General features: G+C 39.4%; 2 protein-coding genes across 2 annotated transcripts; both read right to left on the bottom strand.

Annotated features, from left to right (window-relative positions):
- Positions 1 to 257: 257 nt before the first annotated feature.
- On the bottom strand, positions 258 to 5,785 carry LOC145774864 (uncharacterized). The gene is made up of 5 exons (XM_082586199.1): positions 5,384 to 5,785; positions 3,793 to 3,992; positions 2,933 to 3,014; positions 2,278 to 2,439; positions 258 to 1,125 (listed from the first exon to the last, which is right to left on the bottom strand). Exons 1-5 carry the CDS (start codon positions 5,519 to 5,521, stop codon positions 721 to 723), a joined length of 987 nt encoding a protein of 328 aa, XP_082442325.1. The 5' UTR covers positions 5,522 to 5,785; the 3' UTR covers positions 258 to 720.
- Positions 5,786 to 10,868: 5,083 nt separating this feature from the next.
- LOC145768218 (trafficking protein particle complex subunit 11-like) lies at positions 10,869 to 18,645 on the bottom strand. The gene is made up of 2 exons (XM_082579709.1): positions 15,243 to 18,645; positions 10,869 to 14,046 (listed from the first exon to the last, which is right to left on the bottom strand). Exons 1-2 carry the CDS (start codon positions 18,641 to 18,643, stop codon positions 12,336 to 12,338), a joined length of 5,112 nt encoding a protein of 1,703 aa, XP_082435835.1. The 5' UTR covers positions 18,644 to 18,645; the 3' UTR covers positions 10,869 to 12,335.
- Positions 18,646 to 19,112: the final 467 nt, after the last annotated feature.

The raw sequence follows: 19,112 nt of genomic DNA, 5'->3' as shown, positions 1-19,112 counted from the left end.
TAGTTCAGTTCTGTGCTATATAGCCTCATAGGCCTATTAATATCAATCGCCATCAGCAGTCCAGCACGCAAGGTTCTTTGGAATTATATGGGCTGCATGTAAATCATGCTGTTATATTTATCTGTGTTCTTTCACTCGTTATTAGCCTGTCTTTGCTTACAATAAGAAAGCTATCCAACCATTTGACTTTATCTCTACTCTATCTATACCAATAGAATGAATAATAAAGGGTATATGCTATAATAACGTAACCATAATTCTGTTAGACCTAATTTATTCCTGTTAAATTTTTCTCAAAATGTTAAAATTTACAGCGATAAAACTTTGTGAATACACTTTTGTTGTGAAGCATTGGTTTGTTTTTCGATTCCTTCTTGTTCTGAACACAAGTGGAATGTCATACAAACACCAAAACACTGATAATAATTAATTGTTCATGTTTATTAAAACTGACCTACTACACTGACATGGTCAGTAAAAAAAAATCTATTACGAATGATTTAAACAGATCACAGTTACAATGATGAAAGAGTAGGCTACCTAGAGAAAAAACGAAAAAAAAAACGCTAAACAGCAAAACAAGAAGTGAAATTGAAAGCCTACTAAAGAAACATTTAGACACAACTTTTCAACTTCACTACAAAGATTGATTAACATTAAATTACCCTAACCCTAACCCTAATAGAGTTACTTGATACAAGCAGTATTGATACCTGACTTTCAAACGGTTATCAGCCACAACGCCAAAACAACTAAAGAAATATGACCGAGGGCAGATGCCTTGAACTGAACAGCAGCGCCAGGACAATCTTTGAGATATTCTTCAAACCCAGCGACGGTTTCAGTGGTTACGTTGAAAACAGCTGGTTGCTGGTTGACTTCTTGGGGGCCCAGAAAATAGTTTTCGATCAAGTCTGGCGGAACTGTAGCGCCAATTAGCGGAGGGAGAGCATAGTATCGTGTGAGGAACATAATGAAATCGTGGCCTTTCGTGACCAGTCTTTCATAACACTGGCCGCTAGAAATACCAAAACCAGTTGTGTTGAAGTACTTCGGCAATGGAGCGATGTCTGAAGGTTGCTTCATAACGCATTGCAGCTCGCAGCCAGCGTGGTATGGAGATGTCTGAAACACAGAGGAGTATGTTGCATTGCTATTCGCTTGACATAATTAGTCTACATGATTTTTCTATTTGAAACGGAAAGGACAATCTTCTTTTGTGAACATGCGTTGCTTTGTCAATTCTTGAGCTGAAGTGACTTGTAGTTTCATCAATGCTAATTCTTACAGCATAATGTTAGCGATTTTTATTGTTTATTGTTATTTCATATAGGCTTAATAGACTTATAGACTTAATATCATAGACTTAATATTCTATATAGCCTAAGCTTAAATGAACGAAAATTGCTAAATAAGTGACATTATTCCGATTGACTTGATTATTTGTTTTCAAATAAAAAAGAACAATAATTTGAACTTCTACAAAGTTCCACAAAAAAGATAAAAGTAGCTACGTCACTTCGAACAAGCCGCCCTATCGTGACAAGCCGCCCGTCCAGGCCAAGATCAGGGGGTAAACTCAACAGATGGGTGTCCAAGGGAATATAATAATGCCACTACATGTGATAAAAGATTTTGTTTAATTATCTTAATAAATGAGTTGAGTTTGTTCCAGCGCTGAGAAAAGCTAATGGTCTGTCTGTATCAATAACAAGATGATAGGTTTGGTTGCAGGAATGGTTGCCCTTTGACGAACACAGAAATCGTCTACACAGAAACTGTTTTTATGTTTTTAGAATATTTTTCCCAAATGCCAGTTTTTGAAATTTCTTGTGTAGTTTCTTCACTTTCCAAACGTTTCATGATGTTGGCGATCGCTGTTTGTCGTTTTGTCGCTTCTACTTTTTTCCAGGCCCCTACTTTGCTGCGATATTGTTCTTTTTTTGTTTTGATGGTTGGAAATACAGCATAAAATTTAAAACTTAACAAATTTTCGGGAAAAAGTTCTGGAACTCTTTGTTTACTATTTTGTCGTCAGCATGAAATTGTGCTTTATGCCATCATCTTGCACCAGGCGCCATTAAACAATGCATCAAAGCACGCAACAATGGCTTGTAAAATTTTATTTGAATGAATGACTTGCGAGATGAAATATTAAATTTAATTATGAATATTTTACGACACATGGCCTAGATTGTCTATTGCGTGAGGAATTCGTCACAAGAAGCCATCGCGCTACACAGACCACAGACCCTTTCCACATACAGTACCACTTACCGCTGGGTCGTTTGTGATGTAATGGATGTCGATGACCCGAACTTTGACAATGATCTCTGCAGCTGGAGCCCGCGCTGCAGGCATCATGGCAACCCAGTCCTTGTCAGCTCTCGACGAGCACCCGGAGCCAAGGAAACAGTGGTTGAGTTGTCCAGGAAACAGCTAAAATATTAAATTGATTAAAAAAGGTTTGTTCGGTGGATATGTTATTAGGAGGTGTGACTACTAGGAGATATATTAAATGAGAATTTTTTATTCAACGACTGTGAAAAATTGATCGACTGTAAAAATCTTTGTCCTCAGAAATTATTCCTGGTAGTTTTGATATTTGTAGACTTGTAGAGGCTTTTGACGCAGGCCCGGTTACCGAAATTGTCAGAGTAAAGTTCCGATAGTTGTTTGAATTTTACCAACCACAAGTAGGGCTGATGGCACTGAATGGTGAGCAATCCTTGTTATACGTTGCTCAAATGCACATCCCGAGAGTCGAGCCAGTGCCGCTTAATCTCGTAGTTTCTATAAGATCAAACACCTAACCAACTGACGGACCGGGTTGGAACTGAAAAGCGTTTCAACAGGCTCCATTCTTGTAGTTGCAAGAATATATTTAAGAGTTTTGTTTCAATGCAAGTCGACAAAGAGCTAGAGAACTAACCTTGAAGTTTTCATCGGTGGTTTCCCACAAGCATTGTTGTTGGTTGATTTCGTCTGGAACGAACGTAGCAGCGTCATCGCCTCTAAACCAAACAAGGTTGCCAAGTTATCTTTATTGCTACAAAAATGAAGCTTTGTACATCATTGCGAGGCATATGTGTAAAGATAACTGAACAGTTTAACTACATCATCTACTATGAAAAATAAAGCGCTTGAAAGAAGGTCAATTGGTTAGAGGGTCCGGCTGACTCTCAAGTGGAAGTTCTTGTTTCTATCCATGTTTATGCCAAGACGTTGACGCATTTAATTTCAACATGATCATATTGAGGTAATGTTACCGTAATGTAAACAATGACAATGCACTTTAATATCAACATTTTTAGGATTTTCCGTAAGAAACCACACAAGTTGGAAAGATATTTTTTGCGCATTGCTCAGAGTTCAAGATGGATACCACTACACATTGCAGGTTTACAATAATTTGAAATGAAAACTCGCAGGTTTACAATGAAAGACAATACGCTCGTACTCTAGTTGATGCGTAGGCCTACTACAATTTCAAGCAACTTTTGTTGTTGTGCTCAGGTAGCCGGTGGTCAAAGAATTTGGCTAAATTGACTGAAAGATAAAGAAGCCGATTGTCGTGTTTACTTTTAGGTATGTCATTGACCATTAAGTGTCTTATCAAGAGACAGTATTTGCTTCCTATGGGCGTGGATCAGATGCCTTTGCAACCATCGTGCATTTGTTTCTTGCCACATGGGAAAACAATCGACGAACTACGCTCCCAAGCGATGACATGACTTAGAGCTATGTAGATCATGATGATTTCAATTGATGTATCAGTACTTTTGATATTACTTTTTTAAAAATATGATGTAATCTTTCCCTTCTATGACGCGTCGATTGGGACAGTTGTTATCGCGATCCCCCATTTGGGTGATTGTGAAGACCAGGGGAAAGATTGTTCCCCTGTCAGCTTTGATGGAGCAAATGCGATCAACCGTGACGTCATAAGTTTCACCATAAGATTCAATTTTCCGGTTTTGTATTGAAAGAATCTGCAGAGGATTAAAATGCAAGTAAGAAAAAGCAAGAACTTTTAACACGAATTTGTAGACAACAGTTATTTACTGAACCGGAAGTGTATTTGTAATATGCAGAACTGTAGGTCGCTGCAGCAGATGGGGTGTTTTAACCGGTAGACACTTTCCCAGGCAGCAAAAACCTGTCATTTTTACACTGATTTAACGTATGCAGACGTTGAATCAATGTAAAAATGACGGATTTTGCTGTCTGGATTATCATAGGACATTTTCCCTATAAATCAAAAGAAAGAAAGAAAAATAATCGAGGTCATGAACAATCCTTGACTTTTATCAAATCTAAAATACAATTTTTTGTTCCTTTCGATCTAGTTGTTCTAATGAGCCCTAATGGATGAAAACCCGTTCTTTCAAATGATATTAAGGTTCAGACTTAGAAAAAAAACTATTGATTTGTTTTCTTCTTATGAACCAGCTAACTACAGTCAATGTGGCCCTTCAGTGAGAGAGTCGATTCTTGCTTTGAACTATATTTGGTAATTAAAGAAAAAAAAAAAAAAAAAAACTATTGATTTGTTTTCTTCTTATGAACCAGCTAACTACAGTCAATGTGGCCCTTCAGTGAGAGAGTCGATTCTTGCTTTGAACTATATTTGGTAATTAAAGAAAAAAAAAAAGATTAATGGCAAAGGTGGAAATCGAACACACGTCATTCAAATGACTAGGCCTACTTCGTTAACCCTCAAACCGATAGGCTACGCTGTCGATGGCGAAAGGTTTACTTAATTACTTACTATCAGAAAATTTTTATTTCAACATGACTGTAATCAGCTGATCTAAATATTGCCTTTTGATTGGAGAACAAACCTCATCTGCTGCAGCCACTTCTACAATCTATATTGCAAATACGCAAACGTGGTAGCGAAACTAATCAAGGATTGGTTTCATGTGTTCGTCATTTATGTCCAAAGTTAGTTTGTAAACTACTGGCAAAATAGTTAGTAAATAAAAAATAGTGCCTAATTTATATTAAAGGTAGGCCTAATGATAATATAATTCAAATTAAAACAATGAAAACTATTAATACTACAAAAAGTGCTCAATGCTAAGCAAAAAGGCAAAGCAGAGCAAATTAAATCAAATATAATTATTACTATCTGAAGCCTTTACAAATTGTTTCACCTAACGGATCATCAGAAGGTCTTATTCAAATAGAATCAAAATTAATTAATTCAAACTATATTATTATTTACAATATATAATCATAGTTTTACTTTGAAACTGTTTATTTATTTTTTTATTTGCATCAGACTCAAGATGGTCTATATTATGAGAATTATTTAAATATTTAGGATGTTAGTCGTTGGTCTGGTCATTAAATGATGAAAACACTGAATAATTTGCACCTTCACAAGCGCTATGTTTCTTGCGAGGGTTGTTCGGTCGGGGACTGATATTTCGTTCCAACCATCTGGAAGGTTCGTGCATTGCCCGTTGACTCCGATGAAGAAGCAGAGAGCTAGAGCCAGTGATAAGTATTTCATGACAAGTAATTTAGTCAATTATGCTGCGTTGAATTAATGAACTAACGAGCTAGCAGTCTGTCTAGGGTTAGGGTCTATATTGAAAGCACCGAACATTTCAAATAGCCGAAAGAAACATTAAACAAATTGAAATGAGTGGCCCCTAAACAGCCGTGCTCTCCCTCGAGGGTGCGAGGGGCGGTTAATACGGCTCTGCTGCCCAAGACCACTATTGAACAATAACATATTTGCACTACACAATCACAGCAACGCTTAACAAATCAACATTTTTGAAAGGCAGTGGGGGGTCATGGCCTAATGGGCCCCGCTGCGTGCGCTACTGGCAATAGCTAACTCACTCAAATCAAATCTTATAGTAACGCCAAGTTTTTCTCTAAATTAAAGCGAGTGAACCCAACACAGGCCACGTTACTAAACATTAGATTATCCCATATGATTAGCCACTAGTGAAAAATAGACCATATCAGCCCACACACCTGATACTGTATAGTTCAAAAAAAATTTAAACTAACCTTACAAAAAAGATTTATTTTTCAAATAATAAAAAACACTGTAACGCCAAAATGACTGGGGGGCACGTGCCCTCCGTGCCCCTTAGACGCTACGCTACTGGTGTAACCTAATTGATGCATACGTGCCATAGTAGGCTACTAGCTTAACAAATCAAAAATAATTTGCATCTGAAGAATTTGTTGCTACCGTGGCTGCGCAGTAGTTGGCTCTGATTCAACTTCCACGTGGTTTAACGTTTCCGTTTAGTGGATTCAAGTTCTTTGTTCGCCCCGCTAGCTCAGTAGTTACGCGCCCGGCTCAAGATCAAGCGGCGCTGGTTCGACTCTCGGGGTGAACGCACGGGGCTGCTTTCTCGTCAGCAGCATATAATGGATGGAATAATTCCCAGGCAACAAGACTTTAACAATCGGAAAAGTTCACTCTGTCAATCTCGGTAACCGGCCCTGCGTCAAGAGCCTCTACAAGTATGCGAAACTACCAGGAATAATCTATCAAGGCTTCGTCAGACCGAGGATATTCAAAACCAAACTAAATCAAAACATCTTTCTAGACCACTGCCATGTTATGGCAGATAGATTTGTTGTAGCCTAATTGGACAAGAGAAATTCAGTAGGATAGTTGAAAGTTCCGCACGGTGACGCAAGCTTATATAGAAAAACTTGCGCTTCATAAAACCCGAACAGCACTGACAATATCCGGACATCTTTCGAGGCCGACTGATTCTTTTCGAATGATAATTCTTCAACGAGTTGGTAGGCTTTATAGCTAGATAAATTTCGTAACATCTAAGTTCTGATGCTATATTTTACTCGTTTATCTTTTGTTTTGCATAGTTTTGTGGCAAGTCAGATTTCATAGCGTAATGTTTGTATAAAACAAACACACTGAACTGGGTCTCACCGATGCACGGATACTTGGTGATTGTTTTCTCGCGCGCGAGACAATAGATGAAAGCGAGAAACGATAAATCGTAAAACTATATTGGAAAACTCAAGCATGAACTTTTGAAAGAGACAAAGTGCCGACTAAAGTTTTGCTTTATCACTGACATAGTGAAAATTGATTAAAAGAAACATTGCCTTGTCTTACTGCAGCTACAAGGCATTTGGAAAACGCCAAGATTAGATGGTTTGCTCAAGTGTAGATACTTTTTAATTTTTATTAACATACAAGGATTCCTTTGTTCGACCAACATTTGTTCCTACTAGCACTGATGGTTGTTTATTCTTTATACTCCCACTGGCTGACACCATTGTAAATGACGTCACAATAACAGTTGCAATATTTTTATTGCCAAAATTCTATCAGTGGGCAATAAAACGTTTCCGTGGAAGTCGGTGCAGTGCAGTATTTCTTCAAACGGTTTAACATGAATGAAAATGTTTGTAAAATCTCCAAATAGTTTTCATTCACCCAATAACTCACGTGATATAGGCAGATTATAGTGAGATAGAAGCTCATTGTACTCGTAAAATAACGAAAATGAGCAAAACTATGTTTTCATCACTCTTATGCCTTTTTAATTTGTTTGTGATATGGACAAGTTTGTCTAATGCGATTAAAATAATGCAGCTTATTATATTAATCTTCAAATGCCCGAAGCAGGCTGGGCCTAAATAGCATTTGTTACTGTTGGGACGCATTGAGATATTTAAAGCAATTGGATAAGCCATGATTAGATTATGATCTTCTTATACCAGGGCACCGGCACCCGTCAGTTAGCCACTGCCTGGTAGCATCGTCAACGGGGACTAGGCCTTCCATACCATGAGGTTTGTACAGCGGGCAATCCTTAACTATGTGGGCTGCCGTCTGCATTTCACCACACTCACAGGCAGCACTCCCTGCCAAGCCCGAACGTAACATGTCATCACCATAATGTCCAACACCAGTGCTGAGCAGGTCACGCCTTGATGAGGCAAGTCTAGAGAGGCCATATGGCCCAACTGGTTCTCAGACGGAGATACAAATACTTGACGAAGTGGAGATGTGCTTGCTGAACCATAATTGTTCACACCACGCCTTATGACTAGAGATGTAAATGCAAAAAAAAACTTGGGCCAAAAAAAAACACTCGTTTTTTTGTTTTTTTTTCATATTTTTCTGGAAGTTGCAAATTTTTTTACAATTTGCAGCTTAGTTTCATTATAGTGCTTTTGAAAAACATTAATCTAGGAAAAATGGCTTTATTGGTGTGCTGAAAATCCTAAGTGTTTGTGCTTGGCAGCATATGTTTTCTGCATAGTCCTACGTTGTTTCACTTTCTTCTTCATTCTCAGGCATGTGTTGTGGCAGTAGACCTGATAAACATTGAATTAATGCAATTTGATACATGACATAATGTAGATGAGTTAATTCATTTTTCCTTTTATGGAAGTTAGCCTGTGATGTAAGTAGGCTATAGGCCTACCGGTACTGGCAGGGCCGGATTTAGCTGATGGGGGGCCCGGGGCACTTTTAGATCGGGGGGCCCCCTTGCAAAAAAATTTTTCGCGCCCACGGCGCGAAAAACCATCTCTACGTTTACAGTAGCATCAGTCCAGTACTGCACAGCATTTTGCAGAAACTTTAAAGGCCAAAAGGAAAAACATAACACAAAATCACATTTTTTCCACATAGGGGGGCCCTTCAAAAGTCGGGGGGCCCGGGGCAACTGCCCCCTCTGCCCCCCCCTAAATCCGGGCCTGGGTACTGGTTATTCTTGTGCACACTCAATGGGTTGACGAAATTTTGGCAAAAACAACATTACCTTGCAGTATGCAGAACACACATTACCTTGTTTGTGGTCATTTACTAATGCAAGCTATTGCTTGTTTAAACATGTTTTTTAACCGATAGCTTAGCAACGATATGTATGCTTAATTATAAATGTTGAAACAGAAATATTCCTATCGTGTTTTCAGAGATGGTGTGTTGTAAGGTCTTAGACACTTTGTCATTGATGCTTCTTGCAGATCATTTGTGACATACGGTACGGTAATGCAAGAGACATACGGTAATGCAAGAGATCTCATCACTGATATTTTTAGCTGTCAAAAGTAAGTGCATTTGTCATAAAAGGTTTAGTTGTTCCTTTCACACTGTCAGTTTTTGTTTTATGAGTGTTTCGGCGTTTCGCATTCAAACAAAAATAAAATGACCATCCATCCTTTCAAATGCCTACCACCCATGTTGACTATTGCTAGTAACTACCAACCGGGAATGAAGAAATTTTCCCTTTAAAGTGGAGTTTTTTAGCACTGCTCAGTGTTCACATAGTGAATAAATGCTTCATAAATGATTAATAATGAAGAATGATTAATAAATGATACATTAGCCTACATTGGATTCATTACATTAGTAGGCCTAATCATGTACGCTATAGGCTACAGGTTCTTACAAACCATGAAAGTATGAAATACTGGTAATAGATCAAATCAATATTATTTGACATATTTGAATGCCCACATTGTGAAGCAGAGAAACAGGACACTGACCACTTGGTCCTAACATGCCCATTAACCAAAATCCCAGGTGGCTTCGAAACTGTACACGAGTGTGGTAGGCTACTGCATTTAACAACTGGCTGGACCAAATTACAGACAATACCGGTACTTGAGATGTGCCAACTGCCAATCGTAGGACACTGTTACTACTATTTGAGACGATGAGAAATCTTTATGGCTCGTGTGTTGAGACTTGAGATCTACAAAATTGCAATGAAAAAATATACCAGACATACTGTACAGTCTGATTTGAAGTTAGTTATAGCCTACGAGTTATGAGACTGTTTGTTAGTTGAAAGGGACGCTATTGCAATGAGTTTACCCTAATTGCTGCATATTGTGACATTTAATATCAAAATAGGTAAAAAAGCAAAAAAAAACAAACAATAAAAACGAGCTCGTTTTTTTACATCTCTACTCATGACATGTTTATTACGGTGACTAGCAGAGGATACCAGCAAGTCGTGCGCAGCGCGTACAGGCTATGATCGAATTGTTGACGACGACTCCTCTGCAAAGATGCGAAACGTCTAAGGTTGATCTGCTAAAAAATCTGTTTTTTTTTTCAGTTCGAAAAAGGTTTCGAATATTATTAACTTTAGCATCCTGTTTCACCTAAAATGGTTGGAAGTTTGTTAGTCCAACTGTGTCACCTCCAATACATTCTGCTTGACGCTGAACACTGTTTATGAGGTACGAATAGGCTGCGACTGCACCATCTAGTTCAAGGCCCCGGATGTATTTTTGCGCTTTCAAATAATTAATTAACGCTTACAGTGACTGTTCAAGTGCCACATAGTTTTTCTATAGGCTATATTTTCAAAAGGTAAAATTCATTCTAAAATTGCTCAAAAAATCTGAAAACGCTCATCAAACTCCACACGACTTTTAAGCGCTACCTGTTGTACGATTTTATTGCGTGCAAGAAACTCGTATTGTTATCACAATCTCATTGTCTATTCTCTTGTGCCGTTATCTTCATTGTATCCTTAGTATCTGCGCAGTCAGTTCTTCAAGGATTTCATTTTTTCCCGCGCTTTTTGAAAGTCGATTAGCCTACAATATTTTGTTCTTTCCGTTTTCTTTTTTTCATTTGCGTTCTTTTCTTGTGTTCTCAGTGTTTTTCTACTTTTTCTTACCACCAGACCTATTTCTTTTATTCGTGGTGTGTTCTTACACTTCTTAATGACTCTTTTAATGCGTTCTTATACTTAATGATTTTGTTAATTAACTTTTTATAGTAGCCTTTTCTGTATTGCTGTCCAACTTTGTACTGCTCGCATATGGCAATACGAACGAAATTATTTTCGCACGAGTCAGATATTTCATTTTCGTGATTGACGTATATGACAAGCATATATTTCACAAAAGCAACTATGACGAACGTGTTCGCATCTGCAATATCTGATGAACCAAAACTGCCATGTGTTGTTTCGGTACCCGGACATTTTGCCGAAAAGACAAATTGCCAAAATTATACAAATGTATTATATGTATTATCATTAACACATAAATATCATTCACAAACAGATCAACCCTTTCGGCAATTAGTCCTTTCCGCAAAATTAGTTTCGGCAAAATGTCCATTCGGCAAAATATCCGCGCACGGTTGTTTCAACAACCACAGGCGATTATAATGATACTACCAAACTCATCTGTGCATAATGATTAAATGTATTTTTTAAATACACGGTGTCTATCGCTGTCAATTCTTGCTACAATCGGCTGTCGAGAAACATATGGCACAAAAATACTGAAGCAGAGGGCAAGCAAATATGATAAATTGTAGAGTGGGGTTTGTTTTGTTTTGAATGTACGGTACAAAAATGAAATTTAGAATCGAGCATTACTCAGGAAGATCTGTTCGAAATGTTTGGAACAGACAATTTGCTTAATTTCTTTAACAGTAGGTTTCGTGTTTTAACCAGCACGGTCAAGTCTCACACTCTGTTGGCTTTTGAAGATGAAGCAATTGTTGGATGAAAATTTATTTGCTGGTATCCCGGTTGTCGTCGTCAAGAGATAGTGACGAAAGCAATTTTTAAAAACGAAAAAACCAGAATATTGATATGAAATTGCACGAAAACAATGTGGTGGAATCTTACACGAGTGTGATGTATGTTAGTCATATTGTGATGTAATATTAGCTGAACGAATAGTTGAAGTGAAACAACATATCAACAAATAGCTACAAAAATATTCTAGAAACGTTATAATGTTTTCTGGTGACGATTAGACCTACTTTGCCTTACAACAACTCAATTGATTCTTTTCAAATTATTGGAAGATTTCCAACATAGGGAACATAGGACGTAACATCGTGTCGTGCACTAATAAACTATTTCAATAAATACGAACATCACTAGATAGCAAAGAGTAAGAGTGTGAACGAGACACAAATCAAGACTATCAAAACAACGGCGTTAAGATAGCGCAGCAAGTATCAAAGACAGTAAACTTATTGCACTCTGAACACTGAAATTAAAAACCTTTATCAAATGGTTTTTCATAAATACAACAATCATGCAATGTATAAAAACAAGCGTCAAGAATAGCGGCAGCCAAGAACGTGGTTCACACAAGTTGCACCGCCTTCAATGTCCATTCTTCTACGACTATGCACTGCAGCATATATGCTTGGCAATCGACAGAGGCAATCAGGCCAAAAAACATTCACTTCCTTTGGCAGCACATGCCGACAACACTTGTATGTGCTGATATGACCAAATAATAAAAGTATGAAAATGAGCACCCTTTACGCAAATATTACTTTGCAACCAACGTGATCCAGTGACAACGAGTGACGGGTGAACGAATTAAAACTCTGTAGCAGCTTTTACTTCATCCAGGAAGGTCAGGCAGTTGTGTACAGTGGTTCCCCCGACTACCACCCGAACTCCGGGAGTGGTTGCGTTGATGGAAGCGACATTGGCCACCTCTTCGTAGGTGGTTCCCCCAATGACGAAGGCGATGACGTCACTCGGTCTTCCAGAAAGCACAGAAGAGCCAGCGTAAGGAAAATCACATTCAAGAAGTTTTCCTTTCAACAAGTCTTCCAGAGTCTGTCTTAGTTTGGGAGTATGTTGCGTGTAAACATTCTCGACGCCTTTCATTCCTTGAAAGAACTTTTTGGTGATTGAAATCGCGCCAGGACGACCAGAAGAGTTGAACAGAGCTTCTGTCTTCGCGTATTTCATCACTGATGCAACCGTCTGTTTATTCTCGTTGCTACGAAGAGCATTCACGAGCGAGGTCGTCGCATTGTTTGAGTGCGTTTGGTATCTGAGAGAGTACAGAGCTACGAGGCGGAAAGCGTCCAAGTCGCTCGTGGACGATTGTTTTAGCAGCTTTTTAACTCGCTGTAGCGCATTCGAGTGGTCATCTTGGCAGGTAATGTCTTGTTCGCACTCAGATATCTCCAGCAAGTTGTTGGTTGAAACGAGCCGCGACAACTCGCCAACCACCGTCACGTGCTTGGCTACGGTGCCGGACATCTTCTTGAACTGCGGATAATTTTCAACAAACGACTTCATATCCTCAATGGAATCGACTTTTTGTTGACTTTTCGTTTTCGCCTGAAACTCGTCCATGAGTTCCTTGATGTTGGTTCCAATCTCGCCAAAATTTTTGTACAAGTTATCTTTGTAGAACTGATCATGGGAAGGAGACAGGATGACTTCATGCAGGTCATCCTTGATCCCCGGAACCTTTGATAAGTCCACCCGGCTGTTCCGTATCCCCAAGAGCTCGTGGGTCATTGCTTGGTAGGTCCACTGGTTTAGCAAAGGTGTCACTGGATCTCCGCGCCGATCGAGGATCAAAAGAACTGGTGTCGAGTCAGAGCGGCGGAAATCGAACAAATCCGCCTCGCGGGAAATGAGGGACTTGACGTTGTCCGTCAGGTGGCGGCACATCTCCGAGTTTCCTTGATATCGAATTACGGGACATTTCTTGAGCGACAGCAGCACGGAAGTCAGTCCCAGGCAGGCGCGGGATAAGCAGTCAGGTTTCCAAGTGAAATGCCTGGAACAGTTTGGAATGTTCAAAGTGAAGTGATGAATGTCAAGTGGGTAAAAATCGGCAAAGAATTCACGAATATCCGCCACGGATTCTGTCTCGTCCGTCTCCGCCAGCAGCTTCACATCCGCCTTGCTGATGGCATGGCTGAAGTAAAGATAGTACTTCCCATAGCGAGGCTTGCGCAGTTCCTGACACAAAAGCTTAATGTTTTCACCCGTGGGCCGAACAAAGACGATCGCTTTCAAATGACGCATTTCATCCCTGTGCATTGAATCCACCGACTCGAACAAGTAGACCTCCTTCTGTGAGATTTCTGACTTGGCATATACCATACTCACTATGCCTGTGGTTTCTCGGTCCATCATCAGCACTTTCATGCCGGGCCCGGTTGAAGTAATCATTTTGGAAACATAATTTTTAACCGCCAGAGAAACATTCATCTTTTGACAAACCAACCACAAACCTACTGTTGTTCCTAGAAGATAATCACAATAATATAATAGTTGTCTTTCAAGGGTACACAAGATAATTTGCGACGAATTACAAAAAAATTAAAACAAAATGTAGGCATGGTGACTGGTGGTGGTGAGTCCTTTACGAATCAGTTAGAGGGCTTCATCGAATAGTGTATTCAACTTAGAGCATCATAGATTATAGCAACAAACTACGTCAAAAAACGTTCTTTGATGTAAGTTTGAGACGCTGCAGCACAAACATATTATGCGAACGCTAAAATACAAAATATTGAACCAGAAGACAAACTAAATCAGTTGCTGCCTAGAATTTGCTTAAACCGAATAAACACGTCAATTCAACACGTATTCCATGGGATCAATAGGATTAACACAAGACATAAATCAAATACAATCATGAGTTTCAGAAAAAAAAAAATGCTTGACAAAAACTATAAACTAGTTTGGCCGAATAGGTCAAAGTTGAGGGGAAATACATTTAGCGGCAGGCATGCTATGCATGACGCATTGTGGTCCATGGCAACCGGCCAACCAATCAAAAGCTGGAAATGGATCGAAAATGTCACGTGATGAAACAACCAGTTAGAGTTTCAACTTCAACTTCCAAAGTAATAATGTCATCAGTAATGTGCTCTATGGTGGAAATTGATGTTGAGTAAAACATTTTTTAAATCGCAAAACAGACTTTATTCTGATAGTTTCTTGTTAACGTAGTGAAGCAACTGTTCAACCGGAAAAAAAATCTTGTGCAATTATTGTTCAATAGGTTACGCTTTCCTAAAAATCATCAATCTACACATTTATTATGATTGCCTTCATTATTTATTCTGGAGTCGGAAGCTTGGTTGCATACAAGTTTACAAATGTTGAAAACCAGTCAAGGCAATGAAACGTGAAACCAAACTTTCATCACTTCGACATCACGTGACGTTGTTTTATGCTTTGAAAAGCTCAATGATACCAAGCAAGTGGCATATTCTTAAAATGTATAAAATAATAGAAAAATCAACAAATGAAGTTACCGCATGTGATGCACACTTGCCAATCAAATTGTAAAAGATTTTCATATAGCAGACATACAATCGCCATATAATTGTCTGCTAAAATAATAAACGCGAATACAGTCGAGAAGGAATTGCACATGCAGGGTGACGCGTTTACACAATGAATGGGAGCAAATCGATTATGAAGCTTTTTAACAAAAATTATTAAACTAATTTGAAAAATTACTTTGTAGACACCAAGTATTCGGCAGGCTTAACAGTCAAGTGGGAAGGAAGAGAGGTGACATTCAATTCCTCGGCATCTATTAAATTGTCTTCTGCGCTATGAAGAGATTTTGAAATCATAACCTTCACTTGGGGCAGAGCTTGAAAGCCAAGGACCAAAGGAATTACGCTGAAGGAGATGGTAAATGAGGAAGTGGGGGGAAGGAAATTGTTTGTGTGTTTCGGGCCTGAGAACATGAACGCCTCAGCATGTTCGTACCATATTTCCAATTGTTTTGACTCGTGACTTTTGTTCTCAATGAAGAACTGGAGCTCTGTGGGTTTCCGTAGAATCCCAAACGCTGGGACATTGGCACTGATCACCAAAGGGAAATTTTCCACAGTGACTGATGGAAGTTTCAAAGTGGTCATGAATGCAGGAAAGTCCTCAGGTTGGCCAGCTCTTTTCCACTGCACTACATAGAGTCCAATGGGAACATTTGAACTGCCAGGTTTCCTACAAGAATATTTCAAGTTGAGGCAATCAGTAATACTTTCTCCTTCACAAATATCTACTTCAGTGCAGCCAGATTTCCCAAGCAATTGGAAGCTTCCATCCTCGTGCAATTGAGGGGTTGCGGACAGCAGCGTGATAGGCCATTCGCTTCCCAATGATAAAGTTGTGAGAACAAGGAATGGCTCGTCAGTGTTCACCGTTGAAGTCGATTCAAAGCTCATTGACGTGATGTGGGAAGTGAAGTTGAAAGGTGGTAAGACGTTGAATCCAACCTCAGTCGTGTCTGCGCTTGTGCATGAGATGGTCTTCAATTCCTTTGCATCACTAGCCACCACAGAGATGCCATGGACCTGATACGTGGTTTGCAAAGTGAACATGAGCGTCCCAGCTTCCATACTCCGAACATAAACAAGCTTTGTTGATTTTTCACCAGAGTTGAGCTTTCCAAACGCCAATTCAGCTGTTTTAGCAGTGCACTGTCCGATGCCTGTGATATCAGTTGAGAATGCTGTGCTTTGGAATATCCCATCATCATGCCCGGGCTTCAGAGAGACAAGAACTGAGACATCTTCAGCTGCTACATCGCTGGGTTCATTGCAGCAAATGTTCACAAACACTGGAAACACTTCTCCCACTAATGCAGGGGCCTCATGTTTAACATCGACATCAAGTCTTGACTGCCGCTCCACGATGTGGGTTGACAATCTGTTTGGAATACTTTCCCATGCTTCTTTTTTTATGTCAATGCTTGTTTCATCATGCATTTCCAGTGTATAAGATTGCTGTTTCTGAGAAAAGAACCACTTAAACGCAAGGGGAGCACCATTAGAATCCTTGCGAGCCACTTTTAATGAAACTTGTTGGACTTGGAGAGTTTTGTGAAGGTCTTCACTTTGGATGGGGAACTCAAAGTTAAAAACTTTGCGACTGCAAGATTCGAAATGCAAAGAGTCTTGGATTTCGGATGCATCAGAAACAATACAGGATTTATCATAAACAGGATTGCTCAACCCGACTGTTAGTTCAGAAAAGTTCATCGCTAAAGGGCAAGTAACATTCAAACACACCTTTAGTTTGACACAAGACTCCAACGAAAATTGTGGCTTATCAAAATACACTTTACATTCAACAAATGGCATCAAGCTACTAACTTCAACATTGCATAAAGGAAGAGAGTTTTTAAGCAGTTGGCTCCAGCTCTGTGAAAGTTTACCGTGATCTACAGTTTGAAATCCGTTTTTGGGGCGTCCATTTTCAACCCACAGAGGCTCAGGTGGGTCCCCGTTGGTGAGATTGTGTAAATTACTTTGAAGAATACATTTTTGCTTGTGAGGAAGTTGTGAGTAACGTCCAACCAGCTCTGCTGAAAATGTGTAATAACTTTGTAAATCAGTGGTAATGTAAGCACAGTCAAGCAAGAGCTCCAATAAATGAGTCAAAAGAATAGACCAACGACCATCACGGTAATCCGTTGTAGCTCGTTTGAGCAATGTAATGGCTTTGCTGTAGTCCTTGGCGTGGTAATACTCCTTACCCATTTCTATTGTTAGATAGCGTCTAAGCCTTGAGCAATGATATTTCTTGAACTGTGAAACAGCATAACTCAGCAGTGGAATAATCAACCAGCAGTGATCGATTTCAGCTTCTTTCAACTTCAAGGCTAAAATCCCTTCTTTTTCACGACTTGTTTCTGAAAGATCAACACGCTGGCCTTGTCTCCAAGGACGTTGGCCAAAATACTCCAGAGCTGAACACTGCAATGGGTCATTGGCAGGGTAGGGTTGTCCTTTCACTGGGATACAAATCGACTGAGCAAGTTGTTTTCTCACTTGCGCATAAAATGCAGCTCGCTGATAGTAAAACCCTGGGTGCTGAGTTTGAACTGCAGCTAATCCTTCAGACACGATCGCATCATTAAACAAATCCCCAAATGTACGAAATTGTCGACTTAGCCAAGCACTGTGCTCAAACAATAGCTCACTGTTGCCGCACAGTGGTTTGAACAAATCGATGTGTCTTTGAAATTGAGTGATGGCATCTATAGGAGTGTTCAGTTTGAGAAATGACAACTTACAAATTTTGTAATTGACAAAACCTCCAACAACTTTCAGTTCTAAGTTGTTTGAATCATGCAAACGTAGCTCATGTATGTGTTCGTAAGCATTTTTATAATGTTTCAAAGCTACACTCCACTCTTGCATCAACTCATTAAGAAAAGCAATCTTGAACTGATGCCTTGGGAAGAGCAACTGATGAGTTGTTTTATTCAAGAATTCCTTGTGTGCCTTGACACAACGGCATTCCGTGTGGTAATAGGTTTGAGCCAACTCATAGAATGCATTTTCCAGTCGAATAACATAACCGAGGAGGTGATCTGTGTGAGGGAGGACAAACAATGACTTGGCTGACAATTCACAGGCACTGCAAAGTTCTGCAGCTCGTTCGGCAGCAATCATGTCCTCACCAGGTGGCAGTGGTGAACATTTTTGAATCAAAACCACTGCAACTTTAGTAGTTCGTCCGTGCAAACTTGTCCTAACAACTTGCACACGAGATGCACATGCCAAGTGATGTTCCTTCCATGCCACGTCATCCCAATCTAACTCGAAGAACACGACGACAACAGACGGGACCTGACTTAAGTGTTTCTTTATCCAACCTGTTTTAAGGAGACCTTTAGGTATGTACCAGTCATAGGACATACGTTTTGCTTTTGATTGTGGATATTGGTGATCCCCAGGAAGACAAGCAAATGAAAGACTAAGGCGATCTCGACGCCGGTTGTTCTTGAATGCATCCCAAATCGATCGATGAACAGCATTGTATGTGACATCCAGGCCAGTCAGGACAACATATGGCATGGGAATGGAACATAATTCATCTGGCAATTCTTCAGCACTAGACATAATCTTTTCTACAGACCTAACTACCTATAAAGAGAACAACAAAATTCAGATTTTAATGCTATATATACCGTATCATATACCTGTCTTGATAAATAATAATATTGAAACAACATATTAAGCCTACCCAGAAGACAGTGCTAGCTGCCTTAAGCAATATACCAGCAAACCAATAGACAGGGAAAGGTGACAAACTTAGACGCACTAAAAATAGCCACACATATGTGTTTAGGACCTATGTAGTGCATGTCTGTAGCTAGCATGGCAAGAAAAACTCAAATACAAAACAAAAAGTTGTAACAACATATTAATGTAAGAAGTTGCAGTGTCACCATCAAACAAGCTTTGCCAGTTATATATTAATCTATATGTATAGGCAGTCACAGTGCTCACCAATCACCATATGTCGTTATAAATTACAGTCATCATAAGATGGAGAATGATCACCAACTAAAAATCATTAAAAAAAAAT

The sequence above is a fragment of the Aplidium turbinatum genome, chromosome 1 (genome assembly GCF_918807975.1).
Source record: "Aplidium turbinatum chromosome 1, kaAplTurb1.1, whole genome shotgun sequence".
NCBI lineage: Eukaryota > Metazoa > Chordata > Ascidiacea > Aplousobranchia > Polyclinidae > Aplidium > Aplidium turbinatum.
This window is presented reverse-complemented; position numbering and strand designations above follow the sequence as displayed.

Bases quoted from the DNA above. Each gene is read 5' to 3' on its own strand.
- LOC145774864 (XM_082586199.1), bottom strand. From the start codon at position 5,521: ATGAAATACTTATCACTGGCTCTAGCTCTCTGCTTCTTCATCGGAGTC. The intron at 3,993-5,383 runs GTGCAAATTATT...AATCCTCTGCAG, and splicing joins GAAACATAGCGCTTGTGAAG to ATTCTTTCAATACAAAACCG. The intron at 1,126-2,277 runs GTAAGTGGTACT...TCTGTGTTTCAG, and splicing joins ACATCACAAACGACCCAGCG to ACATCTCCATACCACGCTGG.
- LOC145768218 (XM_082579709.1), bottom strand. From the start codon at position 18,643: ATGTCTAGTGCTGAAGAATTGCCAGATGAATTATGTTCCATTCCCATG. The intron at 14,047-15,242 runs GTAATTTTTCAA...TACCCTTGAAAG, and splicing joins GAATACTTGGTGTCTACAAA to ACAACTATTATATTATTGTG.